Raw genomic sequence first — 27,307 nt, forward strand, 5'->3', positions numbered from 1 at the left:
CCCTGTGAGTAAAAAAAAAAGGGGGGGGGGAGGGTGGCAATCTGATGCTGATATTTGCTTAAAGTGATTTTAAAAGCTATACAAGGAAACAGCCTCTGAAACTAGCGTAGGTATTTCCCAGGCCTGGGAAAAGCTATTGGTGCCTATTGTATTAACACATTAGTTATACATATTACACAATATACATAAGCATCTATATTAATTCATGAGGAAGATGTGACACAATAGACTTTCAAAATACAGTTCTTCGCTGTCCGGGCACCCTTTGCAATCATTTTTGGCATAGAAACGCGAAGAACAACGTGGTGGCAAATGCGTAGGATGCAATAGACGACTCAATTGTTTCACCTGCAGCCAGGCGCTCTGAGTAGCGTAATTCTGTTGCTATGGTACCCAGCCTGGTATTCTGAGCTAGAACCTAGCCTGATGAGCTCCCCCTGTGTTGCGTTTGAGGCTGTACAGGGGAACTGAGTCCGTGGCGAGCATCATCTGGAGCTGGGGCAGACTGGCAGACAAAGCCACTACCGCCGTTAAGGGCTCTCACGGTCATAGCAGCCTTGGAGCACCATCACGATGCTAAGGGAGAATTTGAGATGGCTATGGACTTTAGGTCTCTATCTGGTAACTAGTAAATCGTCTCCCAAAGTTCCAACCATCACTGACCGGGCTTTCATGGACCTATGCGTCCTGGCTCACAATCAGTTGCGTATCTGGGTGCACCCCCCAGCGGCTGACATGAAAGAAATGGTGAGAGAAAAAAATCCTGCTGGGCTCTGTTTCCTCTGGTTCATCTTCCATACCTGGGCGATACATTTCACGATTTCATTGTGAATTCAATCTGGATTCTCAGCATGCAGTTCAAAATCGCACCTTGACTTGGGCTGAGTCCTCCAGGACAGTCACGGGTATGAATGAGAAAGGAAAATGTGAAGCTATTCCTTGCCTAAATTTAAAATTTCTTTTGCTGGGGATGGCAGAATAGGGTAGGACTGAGTGTCGAGATAGGGGAAAGGTCATAGAGCCAGGAGGAGGCATGAAGAAGGAGCATATTTGAGTGTTTCTTAGTCTTCATCACTAAACACAGACATAATTCACACAGTTCCCATCACCCATATTTTGACTTTCCCAAAGCCACAATCAAGATACTACATGTAAAATTAATTATATATTTATTTTACATGTATATGAATATAAAAAATAAAAGCACAAGAGATAAATTTTCTCTTGTGCTATTATTTTTTATTTATTTTTTTATATTTTATATAGGGTTTAAGAAAATTACATATGTAGTATTCAGAATAAAATCTGGTAGGGGGTAAGCAGAGGGCTGAAATTAAGCATTATTACTAAAGGGTATAACATTTCACTTATCTGAACTTTTTAATATCAGCTGCATAAGAGTCCGAAAGTAGTGAGTGGTTGCAAGGTCAACCTAAAGTCAACCTGCAGCAAACTATAATTAAAATACGATAATGGATCTTCAAAATTTGTAATAAAAGTAAACATCACGCAGTGCCCTGGGAAGTATATTTCCCAGAGTTTCCTTGTATACCAGATAGAAAAGTATACAAGGAAACTCTGGAAAATATTCTTTGATGATGTTGATAGGTAATCATGGGTGTTTTGTATATCCAAACTCATCAAATTGCTCATAATATGTGTAGTTGTTTCTATATCAAATATATCTCAATAATTCTTTTTTAGGTATTAATTTTATTATTTGAATGTTTTAAATAATCTTTTAAAATTTTTTAAAAGCAAATTTTTTAAATAATCTTGCAAAAATTTTTGAAAACTTTATTAATATACTATGTTTATTCTTCCAGATCCTTTTTATACTCTCAATATAAAGTTAGTAGTGTAATAAGACATCTCAAATTCCTCCTCTCAACAATGTGATTGTTATTACAAAGAACTAGCAGAAGTATTATGATCATAAAGCACATTCTTAAAAAGACAGGGTTCCCCCTGTTTACCCATCAGATAAAACTAAAATCAGATAAAAACCAAATGTCTTTGGTTCTATTTTTAAATAATTTATGAGTAGATTTTTATCTTCACAGAATTTCAGTTATAAAGATACATTTCATAATGATTGTGATAAGAAGGGCATTTTTACATCATAATTGACTAGTCATAAGATAGTCATAAGATAGGCTTTAAATAATGAACATCTACAAATATATCAAATTTAATTTACAAGTTGCTCAGTAAAAATTTCCGTCTAAATTAATATCAATAACAACTAACATCAATAACAACGTTTTTGTAAAATAAAATAGATTTTATTTGGAGGATTTCTGAGAGGGAGAGAGTGAGAGTGTGAGAGGGTGAGAGCGAGTGAGAGAGAGAGGAGAGAGACGAGAGAGAGTAACATACTCAAGAGAGAATGTGGGCTTCTCCAAGGGCAGAGAGAACCCCTAGACACCCCCCAGAAACACCAATAACAACTTAATATCAATAACAACTATGTTTCAGACGAAAGTATTGCCAGATCTAAGGAGTCCTTAAAATAATTTTTTTCTTTGAAGACTTTTTTTTTCTTTCCTTTTTTGGGCCACACCTGATGGTGCTCAGAGCTTACTCCTAGAAGTGTTTGGGATACCAAATGGGTTGCCAGGAATTGAAGACAGGTCAGCCATGTGCAAGATAAGTACCCTACCTACTATATAATCTCTCCAGCACCTTATAAAGAATTTTTTTAGAGAGATGACTCCAATGATGCTCAGACAACTGTTTCTCGAGCCAGTGCTGTCCCAGGGAATCCTGGACCCTCCATAGGTGCTGGGTAGGGAGAATCTGGTGGTGTCAAGATGGAATTCAGGGTCTCAAACATGCTTGACATGCAAACTCTACTTGAGTTTGCTCCCTAATCATTACTTCTAGAAATATTTAAAATTTCTATTCAATAAGAAAAAGAAGACTATATTATGAAGTCTTTGAACACACTGAACTACAAATAGATGTTGATATACATATCTAGTAACTATAATTTTTACATATTATATATATAATTGAAATGACTTGAAATACATTATATTTGAACTGACTTAAAATACGTGTTTTAAATGCATATTGTTCCTTAGTCATTATATGTAAATTCTAACCCTGCCAAGATTATTATTTGTATATTAATACTTGGTCTTAATTATAATGACCAAATATTTTTATACTGTGTCAACACTTACAATAGGGAATGACTATAGCTATCCAACATTAGAATATTATTTTCTTTCTTTTTAAAGGAATATCACACATACACTAATGATGCTTTCCTTTTAAAGCAGAGAAACTGCCAAATGATTCAGGCAAAAGACTAGAACAGCCATCGTCTTAAGGAGAGACAAAGTTTTCAAGAATCCATAGTTAAATTGACATAACTTAGAGGAAAAAGCAAAATGCATAAAATTTAGGACTATATTAAGTGAGAATCACTGTATCACTGTATCACTGTCATCCTGTTGATCATCAAATTACTCAAGTGGGCACCAGTAACATCTCTGTTCCTCCAAGCCCTGAGATTTTAGCAGCCTCTTCTTACTCATCTTTTCCCAGCGACTGGAGGCTCTTTGAGGGCAGAGGAATGATACCTGTTGTCGTTACTGTATTTGGCATATCGAATATGCCATGGGGAACTTGTCAGGCTCTGCCCATGCGGGCAGAACACCCTCAGTAGCTTGCTGGATTCTCCTAGAGGCATATATTTATATGTTTCTCTATGATTGAACTACTGTCTGAACCCCATCTGACATGGTGTAGTAATTGTGAGATTACCTGGTTTTAGAACATTTGTTTGCTGTTATTGACTATGGACTTCCATCAGTATTACAGCAACTCTGTAAGAAAAAAATGAAATCCTGGTTTTGTATTATTTTTCTCTCCTAAGTACATAGAACTTTTGGTATGTTAGGCTTATTGTTCAAGCTGTTTATTTTTTCAGAACAGTAAATTACAAACCATTCTCTGGGAAATTGTTGAAAGTCCTTCTTGGCTACCGAAAACAAATGTTTTTATACCGTTATTTTGGTAGTTTTAAAAGATGATTTGGACCAGAGAGACAGAATAGAGGCTAAGGCTTGTATGACACTGGTCGTAGTTCAATTCCAGTACTGCATATTGTCCCTCAAGTCAGGCTCATTCCTGAGCAAAAAGTCAGGAGTAATCCCTGAGTACAGCTGCATACGGCTCTGAGACCTACCTTGCCCCCACCCAAAGAGCAAAAAAGGTGGAAAAAAATACTACAAAAATACATAGAAAAGTAATCAATGAAATAAGTAGTATGACTTTAAATACATAATTTAAAATGAAATGAAATGACAGTAAATGTCATTTAATTTTATTTGAATGGATTTGATTGACAAATTTATTGTCAAACAACTTCAGTGTTAGTTTTAGTCTACACATTGACAAGATTAAAAATATCATCAATCTTCTTGGAAACAGATGTTAACAAAATACACACCAGGTAAATAATAAAATTTATAAACTACTATGAATATTAACAGTAATAACGATATCCAGAAAAAAATCTACACAGAGAACCTAATATATATGGAGTATGTTTTCAGAACACAAAGAATTCAAGCAAAACACATGAAACCTACTTAATAATATTGCAAATCACAGTATCTCAGTCAATTTAAAAAGCTTTAGCATAAAAGAAGAAATCAAATTAGAAGACATTCATTAAACTCTTTTTTTTTTCTTTTTGGGTCACACCTGGCAATGCACAAGGGTTACTCCTGGTTCTGCACTCAAGAGTTACTCCTGGCAGTGCTCAGGGGACCATATGGGATGCTGGGAATCGAACCTGGGTCGGCCGCATGCAAGGCAAACACCCTACCCGCTGCGCTATCTCTCCAGCCCCGACATTCATTAAATTCTTGAAAATTAAGTACGTATAAAAACTACATTGATTAAAAAGGAAGTCTTAAGTTAAATATAGATAAATGTGGATGCAAATGTAAAATTAATATGCAATATATCAAAACCGATATGATGCATCTTACGGATTTCTTAGAGGGAAATGAATTAATAGTACTAAATAATTATGTTTAAAAGAGAAAGACTCTGAAATGTGTAGTCAAAATAATAAAAATATAGTTTAGAAGAAAAATAACAGATAAATGAAATGGATATGTTGAAAAGATATTAAAAACAATAAACTACAAACTTTATTCTTTGAAAGCAAATCAGCAAAATGCACACCAACACAAATTACTAACATGAAATGTATTGAGGACATATGAAAGACCTTGCAAAAACATACTATAGACAAATCATCACACATCTGACACCCATAAGCATAAAAAAAGTTAACTTGTAAACTTTATACCTTGTAAAAAAATTAATACAAAATGATCATATTCAAATTCACAAAATAAAACTATAAAATTCTTAGAAAAAAATGAACAGAATAGTCAATATCAAGTCAGGTAAGATTTCTTAATATGGATGAATATCTTGATTATACATGACAAGCTATCAAACATAAAAACAAGGAGCTATTAAAGAAAACTTGAAAAGTTTATCTCATCAGAAACATTTTTAAACTGCTGTTTCATAAACCTTATTAGTACATTTTAAAATGCTATAGACTAGTGGAAAATAAATGTGAACCATTCATTTTAAAAATAATTATCCCCTTGTATTTTCATTAATTCACTTCATTGCTAAATTTGATATTTGTTGGATTATTTTATGAAAATCTTAAAATGTATTAGCATAGAATTATTCATAGCATTAACTTAAAAATTGTATGCCTGCAAAAATATTACTTTATTAATTTAACATCGATTTATAATTTTGTGGAATTCCAGGAAATTATCTTTGTTCACCTGTCTGTGTAGATGCCTCCACACAGAAAAAAAAAAACAGAAAGAGAGATCCATTTCAAATATGAGATAAAAAACATAGTAAGGGAACAGAAATGGCCAAACTTACTAGTACTGAAGAATTTCTTCACAGATTTGCTTATATGTATGAACTTACATATGGTGAGGGACTGGGAATACTGGGGGCTTCTGGGAGGAGCCTTTGGGTGGAGGGAAGCAGGCACTCTAGCACTCTGGTGACAGGTGTGGCCTCGGAATGATGTATCCATGACAATTATAATTAACAGTATTGTAGATTCCACCAGCAACTCAATAAACATTATTAAGGAAAAAAAAAGAAAGAAAGGGCCAGAAAGATAGTACAGAGGGCAGAGTGTTCATTTGCCTTGTATGTGGCCTACCAAATACGTAAACGTGTATATGGTTCCCCTAGCACTATCAGGAGTAATTCCTGAGTGCAGAGTGCAGAGATAGGAGTAACCCCCAAACACCACCGGGGGTAACCCAAAGGCAAAAGCGAACAAACAGAAAAACAGCAATGACATTGTAAAATGAAAAATAGAAAAGAGTGAACAAACATTTGACCGGAGGGATATACAGATGAGAAACAAAAATGTGCCCACAAAATATGTTCGCTACTAGCCATAAAGAATGTCAGTCAAAACGATAATAAAAATATAATTAAGAGGGCGGAAATACAGCTCAAACAGTAAAGAACAAACTTAGCATGTGAAAGGGTTCACGACATATCTGGCATTACATGCTACCACCCCTAGCTCTGCTGTGTGTTGTTCTGGTAGCCTCTGACCCTGAGGATAGCAAGTATTATCAGACTTTAGCATTGGCAGGAATGGTTGCAATTAAAAAAAGAAACAAATTTTGAAAATTACAGCAAAGGCCAGGGATATGGTTCAGCATACTTGCCTGACGTGTGTGACTCTAGTTTCAACCCCAGCACCACAAATAAAACAGCAAAACCAAGTAAAGAAACACTCTAATAAGATATCACTGGCCGCTAGTTAGAGGAGTTGAATTTAAAAAAAAAAAAAAAGAACTATAATCAAATATCAGAAACGATATGGAGAAATTGTATCTGTCATACATGTTGACCCAGCAATGACAAATCCCAGGCGAATTTTCCTACATGTTCATGGGCTGATAGGGGAGATAGTTGAGAGGGTTGGTACTTAGGCAGACAGCAGGCAGTGGGTAACTGGCACTGCTGTTGGGAACAGTTCCTGAGAAATGCTATGCGAGTCGCCTCTGAGAGCTGGTGGCTGTGGCTGGGGGGGGGGTGGGGGGGAGAATTAACAAATACTTGTAGACGCTTTATTTATAATGCCTTGAATTTATAAAACAACTAAATTTTTATACATAGGTGAACTTCAAAATATGTGGCATTCTCCCTGCAAGCAGCCTACCTGGGTTCAATCTTCTGCATCCCATATGGTCCCTGAGCACCACCAGAAATGATCCTTGCGCACAGACCAGGAGTAAGCCCTGAACACTACCTACCACACGTGGCCCAGAAACTAAAAAGATGAGGCATTCTACGGGGCACTAATCAACAATAAGAAATAAAATATCAAGCTCTGAAATCTTATAATTACATAATTGAAATTACAAAATTATAGAGATGGAAAAAACAGTGATTGCCAAGCATTAGGTGTAGGGTGGGGAAATGAATGAATGTGGCTTTAAAAGTTAGCGTGTGTGCCCATTGGGATAATGGAATACCATATGTATCTTGACTGTATCATTGCTTCAGTTTACACCTGTGGCAAAATTGCTTGAAGTTACACATATGGACACAAATCAATGCATATAAAAATCTACTGAAATCTTAGGATCTCTAGATTATATCATTGTGAATTTCTCAATTTTGATTTCCTACTAGTTATGACATTATGAATTGGGCCAAAGTGATAGTACAGCGAGAAGGACATTTGCTTTGCAACTGGCTGACCAAGGTTCCATCCCTTACATTCCATATGGCCCCTGAGCATTTCCAGGAATAATTTCTGGGTGCAGAGCAGGAATAACCCCTGAACATTGCCAGTCATGACCCAAAAAATCCAAAAAAAATTATGGATGGAAAACCGAGGTAAAGTTCACATAAGAAAGCCATATTATTCACAACATAGTGTGACTCTAAAATTTGTTTAAAAAAAATTAAAAACCATCTTGTCAATAGTAATCTACATTTGGACGTGGTCATGTTTGTCAAAAATGTTTCGGGATTCTATTCTGTTCCACTAGGCTGTATATATCTACTCTTGTGCCAATACTATATTGTTTTAATATAGCATATAGCTTTACAATAGGTGATAGAGTAAATTCATCGCTTGGTTTTACATATTGAAGATTGCCTTAGTTTTTTTATTGTTACTTGAATTTTCATCTGAATTTTATAATCAATTTCTATCCTCTCGCCAAAAGGTTAGATTAGATTTTTTTTGGAAATAAAACAAAAGGCTAATAGTCTTTATAATATTGAATATTTCAATTCATGAAGTTTTTCATGCCTCCATTTCAGTTTAAAAAATTTTTTTAATGGGGTAAGAGTGATAATACAGTAGGGCACTTGTCTTGCATGAGGCCCACTCAGGTTCAATTCTGGACACCCCAGGTGGTCCCCCAAGCCTGCCAGGAGTAATGCCTGAGCACTGAGCTAGAATAAGCCCCAAACATCATGGAGCATGGCCCAAAAACAAAAAAAAAGTTAATTTGGTGTTTTATATAGCTTTCATGCAAAGGTGTTTTTAAAGACTATATAAGTTATTTATTTATACATATTTAATGTTTTTGAAATTTTCTAATTTAAATATTGTTTATTTTCCCTTTGTTCATCAATTTGCTCAAGCGGGCCCAGTAACGTCTCCATCGTGAGACGACTTGTTACTGTGTTTGGCATATTGAATATGTCATGGGTAGCTTGCCAGGCTTTGCCATGCGGGCAAGATACTCTGGTAGCTTGCTGGGCTCTCCAAAAGGGGCAGAGGAATCGAACCCGGGTTGGCCATGTCAGTCACATGCAAGGCAAATGCCCTACCCGCTGTCCTATCGCTCCAGCCCTAATATAGTCATTTCTCAAAAAACTAAAAATTGAGCTCCCATACAACCCGGCAATACCACTTCTAGGAATATATCCTCAGAGCCCAAAAAACACACAGCAGGAATCCGTATGTAGTTCTATGTTTATTGAAGCACTATTCATAATAGCCTATTCTGAACCCCAACAAATGTGATGCTGGGACTGGACGATAGCACAGTGGTAGGGTGTTTGCCTTGCGCACAGCCATCCCAACTGAGCCAGGTTCGATTTTTATGCCCCTCTTGGAGAGCCCTGCAAGCTATCGAGAGTATTTTGTCCGTATTTCACCTGCATGGCAAAGCCTGGCAAGCTCCCCGTGACCGTGACATATTCAATATGCCAAAACCAGTAACAACAATATGCCCAACACAGTAACAAAGTCAAAATGGAGACATTACTGGGCCCTGCTCGAGCAAATCGATGAACAATGGGAGAACAGTGAACAGTGGGCATTGTATATTTTACTCATAACTAATAAATTAATAAATATATAAATATATAATTTAATAAATAAATATAATTTTAAAATAGAAATACATATAATTAAATAATTAAATATATAATTTTTATATCTTGCACATACCTAGAAACTACAATAACTTATCCTCTTACATTTTTGTGTATTTATTTAAATTCTCTACATACACAAAGTTATTTGTAAATAATGACATCCCAACTACTAAACATGATATATTATTGCCATATATTTATAATTCAAATACTTTATTACATACTAAAGATTTTACTACAAGTTTAAATGGAAATACTAAGACTTCTTGTTTCATTCCCAATTTTGAAAAACAATCTTTCAATTCTTTATCATTTTATATGAATATTCACTATAGGCTTATTTAGGGGTTTTGGTTTTGCTTTGTAATTACTCCAACAAAATAAGGAAATTTTATTACTAGTGCTTATGGGGCTTTTCTCTCTTTACTTTTACTTTCGGACTGGAGCGATAGCACAGTGGGTAGGGCATTTGCTTTGCATGCGGCCCATCTGGCAGACCAGAGTTCCATTCCTCCGCTCCTCTTGGAGAGCCCAGCAAGCTACTGAGAGTATCTGGCAAGCTCCCTGTGATGTGTGTGATATACCAAACACAGTAACAACAAAGTCTCACAATGGAGACATTACTGGGCCCGCTCAAGCAAATCAATTAACAACGGGAGGACGGTGCTACTTTTACTTTCATGAGATCTGAGTTTCTAGACTCTGAATGCTTACATTTAAATCACATTCAAAGACATTTGTTGAATGCCTCTACCATATCAGGTCAACTACAAGTTATTGGAAATACAAAGATGAATTGCGAAGTAGTGAATACTATACAAATAACGCTGAGCAGTGCTAAAAAGAAATGACTCACTCTGATCTGAACATAACAAATACCGAACAATAATTACCCTGAATTAAAATTAATAGTAACTTTAAATATGTTATTATTATTAGAATAACTTTACATTGCACATTTTAATTTAAATTATTATTTTTTTTATCTTTCAGAGTTGGGAATCCAGTTTAGCAAAGGTTGCTTACAAATGGGCAAACAAGTGCAAATTTGAACACAATGGTTGTCTATCATCACCATTTGCATGTGATCCAAATCATCAATTTCTTGGAGAAAATATTTGGCTGGGATCATTAAGCATATTTTCACCAAAGTCAGCTGTTGAAGCTTGGTATAATGAAACTCAATATTATAATTATAATACTCTAGCATGTACTGATGTTTGTGGCCATTATACTCAGGTAAATATTTAATTTTTTGTTGATTCATTATTAGTATGAGTTTCAGCTGAGTAGCTGAAAACCTCACCTTCACTAGTGTTGGAGTACAAGGAGCTTAGGTTTATCGGGTTGCACCCATCACAGTGCTTCCGAGTCACTCCCATTACTTTGTTCGTCTGTAACCACTTCTATGCTCTCTTCCCCAACCAATTTGTAAGGTCTCATCCTTCTTAGACACTGAAGCCGTACTGTAAGTTAATATTGCCTTTCTCCTCTCCTTATGTCTTTCGAATAGTTTGATGCAATGTCCTTTCTGTAAAGATACAGGAAGACCGTTAACATTATGCTTTATAACTTAGGATTTAATTGGCCTTGAATATTATTCACTCCTGGGCATCTGCGTTCTCAACTTAAGCCTCAGTTGCCCTTACTTCCTAGCACCCCAAGGGCAGGGTCCTGACGTGGGACTGGATGGAACCAGGGCAAGCTGGTAAATTATGTGCTACCCTGGCATCGAGATGGGCCAGGCCAAGGTGCCACGATTCTTAACTATAGGTTAAGAGTTTGATCATAGGCAAATGCTGTCATGATCCAAAGGTAACGACAAGACTAGGACCCTGTTGCTAGGAATAGGAAAGATATCTGGCCTGAGCACTACAGTCTGAGATCGAGATGGCCCTAGGAGAGCAATTCTATAAGCTCAAAGTATTTCTTACTGTGTCCATACAAAATGATTTATATTATGTATGCTTATATGTTGGTCGGACAAGGAGAGGAGAAATTCTCCAGGGAAATCTGTTCTAGGGTGGGTTGATCTGCTAAATGAGAATCTGCCCTAGAAACTGCTTTCCCATGTATGTCCTGACTAGCTTGGATGAGACTGAACCTTTCTCCCCTTCAAACTGCCTTCAGTAAATGATTTCAGTATATTGAGGCAGTTTCCCTTATCTCACAGGAACCTAGCTGGTCTTAGGTATGCAGATCCCAGGTGCTAAACCAGGCCTGATCTTTGGGATGTAGATTCCAAGTTCTAGAAGACTGGTCTTTGATGTGCTAATACAAGTGCTAGTAGTTTGTAAAAGGGCCAGGATTACTGGCCTCCGGATTTAAGGAAACAATGTGATTGTAAAGAAACAATGTATGGTTTGCCACCACAATGTTCTTTCTGTAACTCCTTTTGATGACATCACTATATTGCGCCCTTTAGAGGTACTGTGATCCATATAAGGGAGATTTCAGGGCTCTCTGGGGGACACATGCATCAGAGAACCTGGGAAGATGGGGCTGAGGACAGAAGCTGAGAGAACAAAGGTGCACGTGCTTGAGAGATCCTGGAGCCTCCATGACATACATCTCTTCCATGTAATAAACTGCTGCTAAGACCAACCAGGTTGGCCCTCGTTTCCTTCCTTCGCCAGACCATAGCCATCCACCTCCCTGCAGTGGGAAACGGCCTGCGACTACCGAACGCGGGCGGCGGGAGAGATACGCCGCTGCCGTCCCCTTAGCCCGTCCTTTTTTGTGTGTTTACACAACTAGGAAGATATTTTCCTTAGGAATGGAATTCACTTAGAGTGCCATTTTTGTTTTTGTTTTTTTGTAAAATTCATAGTCATCTCATATGAAACAAGAAATATATTGTAATACACTTTTCTGAACGTAAAGTGTCTTTTTCTCTTTATAATTATTCCTTTATTTCAATCCCTAAACAATTTCAAAATGCAATGAAATTTTATTCAGGCTTTTATGCTGTGATTGAAATTGTGGCTGCCTGTTTTAAATAAAACTTAGAAAAATGCTGAACATTGTCATTTGAACTGCTTCTAGCATTCACTTTAAATAATTTCTCTTCCCAAAATCCAGTTACCTAGGAGGAAGAACACTCTGTATCTTTTTCTTGCTTCTAAAAATTTCTTCTATAATGTTTAATCTACTGTGATGACATTTAGTTTATTTTTTATGTTAGATGTTAAAGTTTACATTTACTCGAGTTGTTTTTGTCTTCTCTTTGTTATTGACACAGGTAGTGCATATGATTATTTATCTAGCTTTTTTTGAGCACTGGGATACAGTTAGAATAATTATTATGTTTTTCATGCTAATTCTGACACTTATGTGAACTCTGGATTAGTTTCATTTGATTTACTTAAAATTTTTATTCTGGATTGAATTGCCTTGCCCCTTAGCTTGTTAGGTAAATTTTATCTTGTTGCATGCTAATTTATCTTTATTTTTATATATTTTTAATTGTCTTCTGGGATGGGCTGGAATGATATGATAGCAGGGCTGGAGCTATAGCACAATGGGTAGGACGTTTGCCTTGCATGCAGCCGGCCTGGCCAACCCGGGTTAGATTCCTTCGCCCCTCTCAGAGAGCCCCACAAGCTACCGAGAGTATCTCGCCTGCACAGCAAAGCCTGGCAAGCTCCCTGTGACGTATTCGATATGCCAAACACAATAACAAGAAGTCTCACAATGGAGACGTTACTGGGCCCACTCAAGCAAATCAATGAACAATGGGAGGACAGTGACAGTGACAATCTTCTGGGATATAATTGTTGCTTGAATTTTGAATCTTTGGGTTTCTGGGTTTTAAATAATGTATAAACATTTTTTTAAAAAACTTTCTTAACATGTTGCCTACATTTAAAATGCTTTTTGGGTGGAATGAAAACACTCTTTAGTCTTAGACTAATTATCTCTCAACAGTAAGCCAAGGTCTTCTAAATATTCTACCCAAGCCCCAGAAATTATGAAGCTGTCCAGCCCAGCTAGTGGGAACAGGGCCCATTCCTGTTCTGGTACAAGACTCAGAATTGTTTCTGTTAACTTTTAATAGGTGGTTCTTTACCAGGTTAGGGCAAATTTTTTCACTTGTCTAGTCTGGTTAATGTCCTGCTGAATTGATGGAGAGGAACCCCTATATATCAACACAGTCACTTTACTATATAATTTTAAATCACGATCACGATCATCCTGTTGTTCGTCGATTGCCTTGAGCAGGCACTGGTAACGTCTCCTTCCTCATAGCCCTGTGAAATGCTCTTTCAGGGTTAGAAGAATGAGACCCATCATTATTACTGGTATTTGGCATATTGAGTACGCCACGGGGAGTTTGCCAGACTCTGCCGTGCGGGCAGGATACATTTGGTAGCCTGCCAGGTTGTCCAAAGTAAGAACAAGATAATAAGATGTCTTGTGGCCGCAAATGCTTCCGGTAGCTGGGTTTTATAGTCTCTGGTCTTGGCCACTGATGGGATTACCTGGCGCCGGGGGCAGTTGGTGGGTGTGATGTTTGCCTACTGGAAGATGGGGATCTGGGTGGAGCATGCTCAGCCCCAATGCGAGCAGGCTTGGAGATCTCAGCCCCTAGACCCGCATGCCTGGGTTCCTAACGTGAATCCCATCAACCGCCAAAATTTTAAATAGTGAAAAAAAAAACTGGGAAAAGTATACAACTCACAGCCTTTTCCCATTGCACCCCTCTCTTGGACAGATTGTCTTGTTTTTTAATGTTCAGTATCAAAAACCAAAACAACCCATTATTTTTTATTGTTTTTCCAATTGGTTATTACAGAAGGGAACTTTGGGCAGAAGTGAGGCCTCATCTATACAAACTTAATTGACACAATGTTTTTTCTGTTTTTTTTTTTATTGAATCACCATGAGATACAGTTATAAGGCTGATCTTGGTCAGGTTCCAGTCATACAATGTTTCAACACCCATTCCTCCACCAATGTACGTTTCTCACCACCAATGACCACAGTTTCCCTCCTTTCACCTCTCCTGCAGGGTCTCCCCCAGCCCAGCAGCCTGTCTCCATGGCAGGCACTTCTCTCTCTCTCTCTCTCTCTCTCTCTCTCTCTCTCTCTCTCTCTCTCTCTCTCTCTCTCTCTGTCCCTCCCTCCCTCCCTCCTGCCCCCCTCTCCACTCCCACCCCTTTTAGGCGTTATGGTTTGCAATACAGATACTGAAAGGTTACCATGTTTGCTCCTTTACCTATTTTTAAAATAACACACAGAGTTCACTTGTCACTTTTATCGAGGAGCCCTGATCAAAGTATTTTAGCCAATCTTATATTTCCTTCCTTATTTACTTTTTGTCTCACAACAGGATACAAACAGAATACTGTAAGTAGGAACCCCTTTCAGAATGAACACTTGCAAATAACGTGTTTTGGTTCCTGCTGGGAAAATTGAGAATGCAGAATCAAATGTCAGTTATCTTGAAAATAAACAGAATAGCAATATTCCTAACATGGCATTCAGGCTGAGTCACTGCTGTTAAATAATCCTTTGTCTGGGATTTGGGATATGGCTCCTGTGGGGCACAGACTTCACATATGTGAAGCCCCAGTTCAATGTCCAGCACCATAAATTAATAAGCAGAGAATACATTGTCCTTTGCTGCAAGGAAAGAGGAACCTATTTCCAAATGTTCCTTTTCTAGTATTGCTATATCAGAAAAAAGGATCTTATTGTTCATTAGTGAATTGAGAAATTGCAGACTTAATAGTTAAGAAATATTAAGTATTAAATATTAACTTAATAGTTAAGAAAGGGTTGATATTGCTTCAACATCTATATTTGCTTAATGTTTTGGGCAAAATGAGCTATAAATGTCAGGCATTTACATTTTCAGATACTCATATTGAAGTTAGAACCAATGGTGATATTAACATTACATTGATTCCTTTTAAAGAAAACAAATTATTTTAAACCTACATTTAATCAATATTTATTTTACATTATCAAAGCCAAAAGGTAATCACAATAGTATCTATTAAGAAATTGCACTTCATGTTGAAGTCGCTATTCATAAAAATTTCTAAAAATGATTTTTTCAAAACATATGGACTTACAGTTTCATCACAGTCCTATCATAAACCATTCAAAAGGAAAGTGATCAAAGGTCAGTTTGATCCCCGCCTCAAAGTAGCATGGTTTTTCCTGCTATAAAAGGACATGAAATGTGTGGTCATTTGCGTTTTCTGCATATGATTTTAAAGTGGGATCTGAAATGAGACTCAACTTAATGCTAAATATTGAAAAAAAAATAAAGGGAAATATTAGCTGCAAAGATGAGGCTGAGTGCCAAAAAAAAAAAACATTCAGGGGTTTCCAAGAATTGAGAGAGAACATTCAACAACTTGGTCAAGTTGTTGATGTTTATTATTGAGGGTCAAGTCAATAATAATTATTTATTGTCAAGTAAAGTGACAGATACTGTTTTGCCTAAAAATATGGGGAAGTGTGGGGGAAAGGATGAACACAAGAAAAACAAATCTCTTGAAGAGAGGAAAAGGATACTTAAGGGAAAAACAGTAGGGGAGGAGATGGTGGTAGGGGACAGAGAAGCCTGGGGCCATGGACTCTGCCTTTGCAGCCACCTCGCCAGAATTCTCCTCTTTTCTTTAGTGGCTTCCTGGTTCTGTTTGCACTGGAGGATGAAATTGTTTTATGTTGCTTAGACTGGGTGAATTCCATTTTATCCTGTCCTCACCTGTCTTTGTGAGGGAAGGGCTCAGAATTTCCTTTGATAGCATTTGGGGGAAGAGGGGTGTATGTCCTAAATCCTGGGTATTTCTGTTCTTCTCAGTTTAAAGGAGGTGTTAACAGTATTATCCCCATTTTCAACTCCAAGCATTATGATGTACTGCTTAATTTGCAATAGTCTGTTTCACTGTCAATAGTGGATACTTCCTTCCCACTTAACATCCTCAAACATTGACTGCATTCCTTCGCCTGCTTGGAGAAACCGGGTGAAGAGGAAGAAGAGAGATCAAATGATTTCTTAGTGACTAAGTTTCTAGTCTCCTATCTCTATCTTTTATTAACTAAATAAAGAAATGCCAACCTAATATATGTATATACATAAATAAATGTATACATACAAATAATATATGAAATATTTATATATACATATATTTATGTGTACACTTATTTATGTTCATATATATGTTTACACATACACATAAATGTTAATATGTGTGTAATATTGTATCTATATAACACAACAGCACTGTCACTGTCACAGTCCTCCCGTTGTTCATCGATTTGCTCGAGTGAGCCCAGTAATGTCTCCATTTTGAGACTTCTTGTTACTGTGTTTGGCATATTGAATACATCACGGGTAGCTTGCCAGGCTTTGCCATGTGGGTGAGATACTCTCAGTAGCTTGCCAGGCTCTCTGAGAGGGGCGGAGGAATCAAATCCAGCTTGGCCAGGGCTGGCTGCGCACAAGGCAAACGCCCTACCACTGTGCTATCACTCCAGTATACATGCATAATAAATATTTACTCATATACATATATTTATATATGCATTTATATAACATAAATATATTTATATAAAGATATAAATATATATATAAAAAGATGTGTAGTATTATCTAATTGATTTTGAGTCATTGCCCCAAGAGGAGGGACAGGAGATCTTCCCAATTTTGGCAATTCTGATCTCTTCCTTTTACTATTTCTTTTTCTCCTGATTTTGTTCTATTCTGTAGCACTGTAGCATTGTCCTCCCGTTGTTCATGGATTTGCTCAAGTGGGCACCAGTAATGTCTCCATTGTGAGACTTGTTGTTACTGTTTTTGGCATATTGAATACACCACGGGGACTTTTCCAGGCTCTGCCGTGCAGGCAGGATACTCTTGATAGCTTGCCAGGCTCTCTGAGAGGGACGGAGGAATCAAACTCTGGTTGGCCACGTGCAAGGCAAAAGCCCTACTGGCTGTGCTATCACTCCAGCCCTTATTCTATTCTTTGAGTTTATATTTTGTGTTGAACTTAATTTTCTTAATTGAATAAAATTCATCACCTCACAAATCAAAATAAATGGATACTGAAAAAACGTTTTTAAAAGGATCTAATCTTATTAAATTGGGGAACTAGCTAGAAATTAATTTTCACACTCCAAATTTGCACATATGGTTATAAATAAACCAACTCTTCTCAGTTCCTTGTGTTTTTTATTGAAAAGAGACATTAACATATTTTTCAGCAAAACTGTTTATTTTGGTTACGCCCAGATCATGATACTAGAAAACATCAGCTTACAAATTCTGTTAATACATCCTGTAACTTGAAAAGACACATATTCTAGAAATCTGTCTGCTTTACAAGAGTTATTTTATTATCTGAATAGAATAAGGCAGTATATTCCCAGGAAAATTCCACTATTGTCACAAAGAAAAATGAATGCTCTTTACTTTTATATCTCTCTACCCATGATCAGTTTTAGATAAGAATTACTCTTCCTTTTGAATTACTTCATTAATCTTTCAACTAAGCAAAAGATTTATTATGTTGGTGGCAGGTATTTTCTTTCATTAATGTTACTAATTTCTCTTGTGATATAACATATGTAACATAAATTGTTAAAACCTCAAGTTTTGCAAGGTAATTATAAACTAAGAATTTTTCTGAAAACAAATGTTTTGGTTGGAGGGCCACACTAGCACTGCTCAGAACTAACTTTTGGGCGTTAGAGCAATAGCACAGCGGGTAGGGCGTTTGCCTTGCACATGACCGACCCGGGTTCGATTCCCCATATGGTACCCTGAGCACCGGCAGGAGTAATTTATGAGTGCAGAGCCAAAAGTAACCCCTGGGCATTGCCGAGTATGACCCTCCCCCCCAAAAAACAACTACTGGTCAGTATTCAGGGGTCATTCTTTGTGGTGCTCAGGGGGCCATATGTAAGCATCAGATATGGAACTGGAATGGGTTGCTTGCAATAATGTCTGGTCCCTACCTTTATATTATTTGATTATTGTCATGGAGAAAACAAAAATACATAAATGTCACAAGTTGAAGAAAATGTAATTAGGGCTATCCTTTATATCCTCCTTCTGATTTATGAGAATCACTGGGAAAATCTAGTTAACTATATCTAATCTAATCTAGATAACTCATGAGAAAGGACTTAAAAATAACTATTTAAACAAAAGTTTAAGAATAAAGAAAACATTGCCTGTATATAACATAGATTTATTTCTTCACATGACAAGGACATGGTATATTTCTATATCAATATAATACTTGCATCATGGCTTTCACGGTCACGGTCACGGTCCTCCCATTGTTCATCGATTTGCTCGAGCAGGCCAGTAACGTTTCCATCATGAGACTTGTTGTTACTGTGTTTGGCATATTGAATACGTCACGGATAGCTTGCCAGGCTCTGCCGTGCGGGCGAGATACTCTTGGTAGCTTGCCGGGCTCTCCAAGAGGGGCAGAGGAATCGAACTCGGGTCGGCCATGTTAGCCGCTTGTAAGGCAAATGCCCTACCACTGTGCTATCGCTCCAGCCCCATCATGGCTTTACATAGTCAAAATTTTTTTCTCTTTTATAGGTGGTTTGGGCCGTTTCAAATAAAGTTGGTTGTGCAGCTGCATTGTGTCCCAATCTTGGAGGATATCACACTACAATATTTGTATGCAACTATGCACCTCCGTAAGTTATTTACCATTAAAATATTTTATTTTTATTTTTTATAATTTTATTTATTGAATTACCATGAGAGAAGTTACAAAGCTTTTGGGTTTAAGTCTCTGTAATACAATGACACACCCGTACCTTCACCAGTGCGCATTCTCCATTCCCAAAAACCCCAGTATACCCCTATCCCCTACCCTCCCCCTACCTGTGGGGCAGATGATTTCCACATTACTCTCTCTCTCCTTTGATTACATTCAATATTTTGGCACCAGACCCACCATATTATTTGGGATTTTACCCCAACACCCAGATCTGCTGAAAAGGCAACAGTAGATAATGTGTTTTCTATTGATAGTTATGAATAACATATGATGCCATGTGGCTGCTGTAGTGGCCACACGATTTTGAAATTCCGAAATTTTAACAATTAAATCTGGAGGGATTTCTGCCAAAACCTGCTGGGTTCTGAGATTTGTTCCTGAGTCTCTGGGATCATGGCCATTAAGCAGATTGCTTGGTCAGGAGCCAGAAAGGCTATTCATGGACGGCAACTCAGGGTCTCATTGGGATGGTGAGGAAAGGGCTGGCTCCAGCCCCATCCCGTGAGGCCCTGGGTTTCTCGTCACTGCAGGCCCAAACCTGATTGTCCAGTGGCCTCTGGCAGATGGCGGCCACTGAGCCTCCAAGAGGGAGCAGGTGGAGGGGCAGCACCCTTTCCCCCTTGGGGTGGCCCAGCAACAGTAACCTACTGCGGGGTCTGGACACATTTCTGCCAAAAGACACTGGGTTTCAAGATTTGTTTCTGAGTCTCTGGGATCATGGTCGTATTAAAATATTTTAAATTGAAATAAATGTCAAGCATTATTTTATAAATGTGTGTTTTATGAAATAATATAAAATTTTCTTTTATAATGTGGCTCAGATAGATAAATAGGATCACTGTATCACTGTCATCCCATTGTTCATCGATTTACTCGAGTGGACACCAGTAATGTCTCCATTTGTCCCAACCCTGAGATTTTAGCAGCCTCTCCTTACTCATCTTTCCCAACAATTGGAGGCTCTTTCAGGGTCAGGGGAATGAGACCTTTCTTGTTACTGTTTTTGGCATACCAAATACGTCACGGGTTGCTTGCCAGGCTCTGCCCTGTGGTTGGGATACTCTTGGTAACTTGCCAGACTCTCCAAGAGGCATATAAATATATATATTTTTCCTATGATTTATTTCCTACTGTCTGAACCACATCAAGTATGGTGTGGTCATTATGGAAAATGGGTAGGGAGTGTTTTATATGTATGTGTCCAGAAATATGTTCACTCATATGTGAGGCCTAGCCCAAGCATGTGAAAAGCGGCCTGGAGTGTAGCAGCAGTTGTGTAGTGGAGGTCAGTTGCCGGGGCTGGGTCCTGTGGGGTGGGGAGGGCTCTCACCTGCCCCCTCTGGGGTGCTCCGAGTGAAAACACGGAGATAAATAGGATAGTGAGAGAAAATACTTGCACGGAGATAAATAGGATAGTGAGAGAAAATACTTTGTGTAAAGAATCGCATCTGTCATGAACTAGTAAAGTTGAAAGAAAGTTTAAATTATGGAAACTGTCTTATAAGTAAAAATAAAAATTAGACAAAAATATATAGTGCTGGACCAGTGCGATAGTACAGCGAGTAGGGTAAACACCTACCCGCCACACTCCAGGCCGCTTTCCAAACACCTGCCTTGCATGCAATCTACACTGGTTCAATAATTGGCATCCCATATTTACTTTGAGCATCACCAGGAATAATTCCTAAGTGCAGAGCCAGGAGCCAAAAAGGTAAAAATAATGCCAGGCTCTGCCGTGCGGGCGAGATACTCTCGGTAGCTTGCCGGGCTCTCCGAGAGGGATGGAGGAATTGAACTCGGGTCAGCCATGTTGGCTGCGTGCAAGGCAAACGCCCTACCGCTGTGCTATCGCTCTAGCCCGCAATAAATATATAGTGTCGGATAACACTTTACTGCTCCTGCAGGGAGCTTAAAGTTTATGAACCACTCCTACAACAGAGCAACTGAGGCACAACTAATACTCCTATATTGCTTTTCTCTTTCCTTTGTATCATTTGAATGGTTTATTTAGCAATGTACTTTTTGTATAGACACAGGAAGACAATTGACACTGTGCTTATTTAATATTCGTGTTAATTGACACTATGCTATGTAACATGCAAGTTAATTGACTCCAAAATAATATTTATTCCTGGGCATCCATATTTACTTGATTGCCCTTAGTTCCTGGTACTCCAAGAGCAGAGTCCTGATGAGGGACTGATGGACCCAGGGCAAGCAGTGAGCTACCCTGGCATCAAAATGGGCCAGGCCAAGCACCATAATACTAAAGTATAAGTTAAGAGCACGGTCATGGACAAACTCTGCCATGAACCAAAAGAGATAACTAAATAAGGACCCTGCTGGGGTTAGGAAGACTAACCTGGCCTGAGGACTGTGGTCTGGAATATATAGTGAGATGTCCCCAGGAAGAACCAAACTTTAAGCTTGTGCTTACTTACTCTTACTGTGCTCATACAAAATGACATTGTTAGAAATATTATAAGAAGTAAATTTACTTTAACAATTTAAGTGAATTACTAGCTGAGCAGTCCTCAGATAGTTACAAGGTCATCATCAGAAAGTTACTAGGTTGTCGTCAGAAAGTTACATGGTAACAGGGTTAAAAGAGGTCAGAAGAAGAGACCAGAGACTGAAGAAGAGGACAACAGCAGCAGACTAGAAAGCAGGAGACAGAGTGACAAAGAGACAAAGAGATGAAGTTACGAGGTGACAAGTTTACAAGATTAGAAGGTTGGGAGAAGTCAGAAGATTACAAGGTCCGCACGGACAGAAGACAGAGACAGAAAAGAGCACAACAGCACACATAGAAGCAGAGCACAAAGGAAGAAAATAGAGAATACAGCAACAAAGGGAATACAAGAAGATGTGGAGGAAAACTGAGATTTTGGAGACTGGAGGTCCACGAGGAGACTAGGATTATGGAACTCTGACAACAATGACTCTGCAGTAAAGGGAGAGATGGGATGAGGTTGGGGAGTTCACCTGTTACCCATCCTCCACCCGTCTTTCTGGAAGAGCCTGGGAGGCTGCTCCTGGTCTGCCAAACTTCTCTTCACATCCTGCCTGCGCCACAGCCCACTGTTCCATTTCTCACTTTTTATGTATCATATCGTGTATTGTTGAGATGAATAAAAACTCAACAATATAGTGACACACTAAAAGTTAAATATTAGAAAGCAAAGTAGGTTTTTTGTTTTTTTGTTTTTGCTTTTTGGGTTATACCTGGCAATGCTCAAGGGTTACTCCTGGCTCATGCATTCAGGAATAACTCCTGGCAGTGCTCAAGGGGACCATATAGGATGCTGGGAATCGAACCTAGGTCGGTTGTGTGCAAGGCAAACACCCTACCTGCTGTGCTATCACTCCAGCCCCAAGAAAGCAAAGTAGTTTTATCTGTATTTTTGTAATATAATATAACATATATGAAATAGCAAAGAACTGAAAATTATTGTGAAAAGCCATTATTAGGAGAATAGCTATTCTTCTGAGGACACTATAATTTTTGTTATCTTCTGACAATTGTACATTTAAATAGAAGTATTAAGTAAGTTCAATGAGAGTTGCCAAAAATGAAATTCTGGTGCTCTAATCCCAAAGGTTAAAAAAAAAAGACCAGTAATAAACCAACTCTTAAAAAAAATGTTCACCATCAACAAAGAAAACTATAGGCCAATATCCCTGATGAACACGGATGTGAAGCTCCTCAACAAAATATTAGCAAATAGAATCCAACAACTCATAAAAAAGATCATACACCACGACCAAGTAGGATTCATCCCGGGTATGCAAGCGTGGTTTAACATTTGGAAATCAATCAACATAATCCATCATATCAACAAAAGTAAAGATAAAAACAATATTGATTATATCAATAAATGCAGAGAAATCTTTTGATAAGATCCAGCACCTGTTTATGATGAAAACTCTCACCAAAATGGGTTTTGAAGGAACTTTCCTCAAGATAGTCAAAGCCATCTATGACAAACCCATGGCAAGCATTATCCTCAATGGGAAAAAACTAGGGGTCTATCCTCTAAGATCAGGTACAAGACAAGGATGCCCAATGTCACCACTTCTATTTAACATAGTGCTGGAAGTACTTGCAATAGCGATTAGGCAAGAAAAAGACATTAAAGGCATCCAGATAGGAAAGGAAGAAATCAAGCTCTCACTATTCACAGATGATATGATACTATATCTCAAGAATTCCAAATTCTCTGCTAAGAAACTCCTAGACACAATAGACTTATACAGTAAAGTCGCAGGCTATAAAATCAATGCCCAAAAATCCATGGCCTTCTTATATGCAAATAATGAGAGAGGGGAAAGTGATATGAAAAAAATAATCCCGTTCACAATTGTGCCCCAGAAAATCAAATATCTCAGAATCAGTCTAACTAAAGAGGTAAAGGACCTCTACAGTGAAAACTACAAAAAGCCACTCCATGAAGTAAAAGAGGACACGAGGAAATGGAAATATATCCTCTGCTCATGGATAGGAAAAATTAAAATCGCCAAAATGGCAATACTCCTGAAAGCATTATATAGATTTAATGTGATCCTTATAAGGATACCCATGAAATTCTTCAAAGAAATAGATGAAGCACTCCGAAATTCATATGGAACAATAATCGCCCACGAATAGCTAAAGAAGCTCTTGTGAAAAAGACTTGGGGAGGTATCACCCTCCCCAACCTCAAGCTCTACTACAAAGCGGTAATAATTAAAACAGCACTGGAACAAAGGCAGGGCCACAGACCAATGGAACAAGGTGGAATATCCGTACACACAACCCCAAATGTATGAACATCTAATCTTTGATAAAGGAGCAAGAAATGTGAACTGGATCAAGGAAAGCCTCTTTTACAAATTGTGCTGGCATAACTGGCAACCACATGCAAAAAAATGGGCCTAGACCTCGACCTAACACCAAGCACAAAAGTCAGATCAAAATGGATTAAAGATCTCAAAGTCAGGCCAAAATCCATAAGGTACATTGAAGACAAGGTCGGCAAAACCCTCCACAATATTGAAGCCAACAGTATCTTTAAAGACGACACTCCACTGACCAAACAAGTGGAAACAGAAATAAACAAATGGGACTATCTTAAATTAAGAAGCTTCTGCACTTCAAAAGATACAATAACCAGAATACAAAGACAATCTACAGAATGAGAAAGGATATTTACTCAATACCCGTCTGATAAAGGGTTGATATCAAGGATTATAAAAAGCACTCATTGAACTCTACAAAAAGAAAACATCTAACCCTATCAAAAAATGGGGTGATGAAATGAACAGAAACTTTCTCAAAGAAGAATCTGAATGGCTAGAAGGCACATGAGAAAATGCTCTACATCACTAATCATCAGGGAGATGCAGATCAAAAGAACGAGATCGATCATCTCACCACAAAGACTGGCCCACATCCAAAAGAACAAAAGCAACTGGTGCTGGTGTGGATGTGATGAGAAAGGGTCTCTCTCCTTCTCTGCCCGTGGGAATGCCGATTGGTTCAGCCCTTTTGGAAAACAATATGGATGCTCCTCAGAAAATTAGAAATTGAGCTCCCATTTGACCCAGCAATACCACACCTGGGAATATACCCCAGAGAGGCAAAAAAGTACAGTCGAAATGACATCTTCACTTCTATGCTCATTGCTGCACTATTCACAATAGCCCAAATCTGGAAAAAACCTGAGTGCCCGAGAACAGATGACTGGTTAAAGAAACTTTGGTACATATACACAATGGAGTATTATGCAGCTGTTAGAAAAGATAAAGTCATGAAATTTACATACAAGTGGTACTACATGGAAAGTATTATGCTAAGGGAAATTAGTCAGAAAGAGAGGGGCAGATATAGAAAGATTGCATTCATTTGGGGAATACAAAATAACAAAATAGGAGACTAACACCCAAAAACAGCCTAGATAAGTACCAGGAGGTTCACTCCATGGCTTGGAGGCCAGCCACACATGCTGGGGGAGAAGACAGCTCACTTAGAGAAAGGAGAACCAAGTAAAGGGTGTTGAGAGGATCCTCCCAGTATGAGAGATGCATGCTGAAAGTAGACTATAGACTGAACATGATAGCCACTCAATGCCCCTTTTGCAATCCACAGCACCCAAAAGGAGAGAGAGAACAAAAGGGAATGCCCTGCCACAGAAATGGGGTGAGATCGGGGGTTGGGGAGTGGTGGGAGGGATGCTGGGAGCATTGGAGGTGGGGAATGGGCACTGGTAGAGGGATGGGTACTCAATCATTGTATAACTAAAACCCTAGCACAAAAATTTGTAAGTCTACAACTGTACCTCATGGTGTTTCGCTAATAAAAATTAACAATTAAAAATAAATAAATAAATAAAAGTTTACTCACAATAAAAAAAGAAACACATTACTGTGTTACCAAACTTTGCTTGTTTTATTGAATAAACTACTTTGAAAGTTAAAAAAAAAGTTCATATGTACAAAAGGTGAAAACAAACAATAAATGTACATGATTGTCACACCAAAATTTATACAGAAGTATATATGTGTGTATACATTCCATCTTAGATAAAGGAGCAAATCTAATAAATGCATAGTCGTAAATTTGTGGCCTAGTACAATTTTATATATACTTGAGAGGACAGGAATCATAAGTGGTCAGAACGAAATAATTCTGTTGCATCAACACAAAAATGTATAAGAATGTCATGGATCTTGGCACCCCATGAGGGGTATTGCTAAGAGAATTTTCCAGAGGAAATAGCTACCCCCTCAGGGGAGACTCAATCCTGTGTAGCAATTAACTGCAGACAAGTCCAGAGCTAAGAAGTGTTTCCTGGGTGTGGAGGGAAACTCTCTAGAAATACTTGTTAGCTCTGGACTTGTCTGCAGTTACAGACTGAAGAGAAAATATCAATAAGCTGATACTGAATCAAAAAATACCATCCCAGCATAGGAGGGAGCCGATCACAAAGGACTTAAAGAACATTATTTTTATATCAACACTCTAAGTCAGAAACAGTCTCAGGACTTATTGAGTCTGACAGAATGGCCTTCTGGTGCAGTTATACACAATGACCAAATGCAGTTCATTCCAGGCAAACAAGGATGATTCAACATATGCAAATATTTTAATATATTATACTATATCAGGCCTGGAGCAATAGTGCAGCGGTTAGGGCGTTTGCCTTGCACGTGGCCGACCAGGGTTCGATTCCTTCATCCCTCTCAGAGAGCTTGGCAAGCTACTGAGAGTTTCCCACTCCCACAGCACAGCCTGGCAAGCTCCCCATGGCATATTCAATATGCCAAAAACAGTAACAACAAGTCTCACAATGGAGAAGTTACTGGTGCCCGCTCGAGCAAATCGATGTACAATGGGAGAACAGTGCTACATACTATATCAAAAGGAAAGAAAAATTGATAAGATGATATCCGCAGATGCAAAGAAATCTTTTAACATGACTGAGTATCCATTAACTATAAAAACCTGAACAAAAAAAGGGGTAGAAGGAACTCAACTCGAGATAATAATGTACATTTTCAACAATACCTCAGATAACTTCATATTCTGTGGTGAAAAACTGAAGCCTTCCTTCTGAGATTAGCACAAGGCAAAGAAGTCTATTTTTTATACAATTACTCAGTATAGTTTTGTTAATCTGTACCATAGCAATCAGGCACAGAAAAGAAATCAAAGGGAATCAGATGAGAAAATAAGGTATGGCTATTTGTAGATGATGTGAAAATATTCATAAACTAAAGATGTGACTTTATATATAGACACATAAATCCAAGAATCCCAATCACAAGAAACAAGTAAAAAACTAGACCAATATACATTTAAATGAAGAAATTCAAAAGTAGCCAAAGAATAAAAACATACTACAGTCAAAGGATCAAAGGCAAGGATAAAAGATGTATCACTACAATCAACTCAAGAGATAAGGCAACAATATATTTAAGTATTGGAAGGAAGAAAAGTTATATTCTATTCTAAAATACCTTTCAAATTATAAAGTCACGGTCACGGTCCTCCCGTTGTTCATCGATTTGCCGGGCCCAGTAACGTCTCCATCATGAGACTTGTTGTTACTGTGTTTGGCATATCG

General features: G+C 38.0%; 1 protein-coding gene across 1 annotated transcript in view; it reads left to right on the top strand.

The window, feature by feature from the left end:
- The first annotated feature begins 573 nt into the window (after positions 1-573).
- Positions 574-27,307, top strand: part of GLIPR1L1 (GLIPR1 like 1) — a 33,887-nt gene continuing 7,153 nt past the window's right edge. The window contains exons 1-3 of the mRNA XM_056119241.1: positions 574-747; positions 10,432-10,677; positions 19,016-19,116. Of these exons, the coding sequence (XP_055975216.1) occupies positions 574-747; positions 10,432-10,677; positions 19,016-19,116 (521 nt within the window). The remainder of the gene's footprint in view (positions 748-10,431; positions 10,678-19,015; positions 19,117-27,307) is intronic.

This window comes from Sorex fumeus, unplaced genomic scaffold (assembly GCF_029834395.1).
Source record: "Sorex fumeus unplaced genomic scaffold, SorFum_2.1 ptg000003l, whole genome shotgun sequence".
Classification (NCBI taxonomy): Eukaryota; Metazoa; Chordata; class Mammalia; order Eulipotyphla; family Soricidae; genus Sorex; species Sorex fumeus.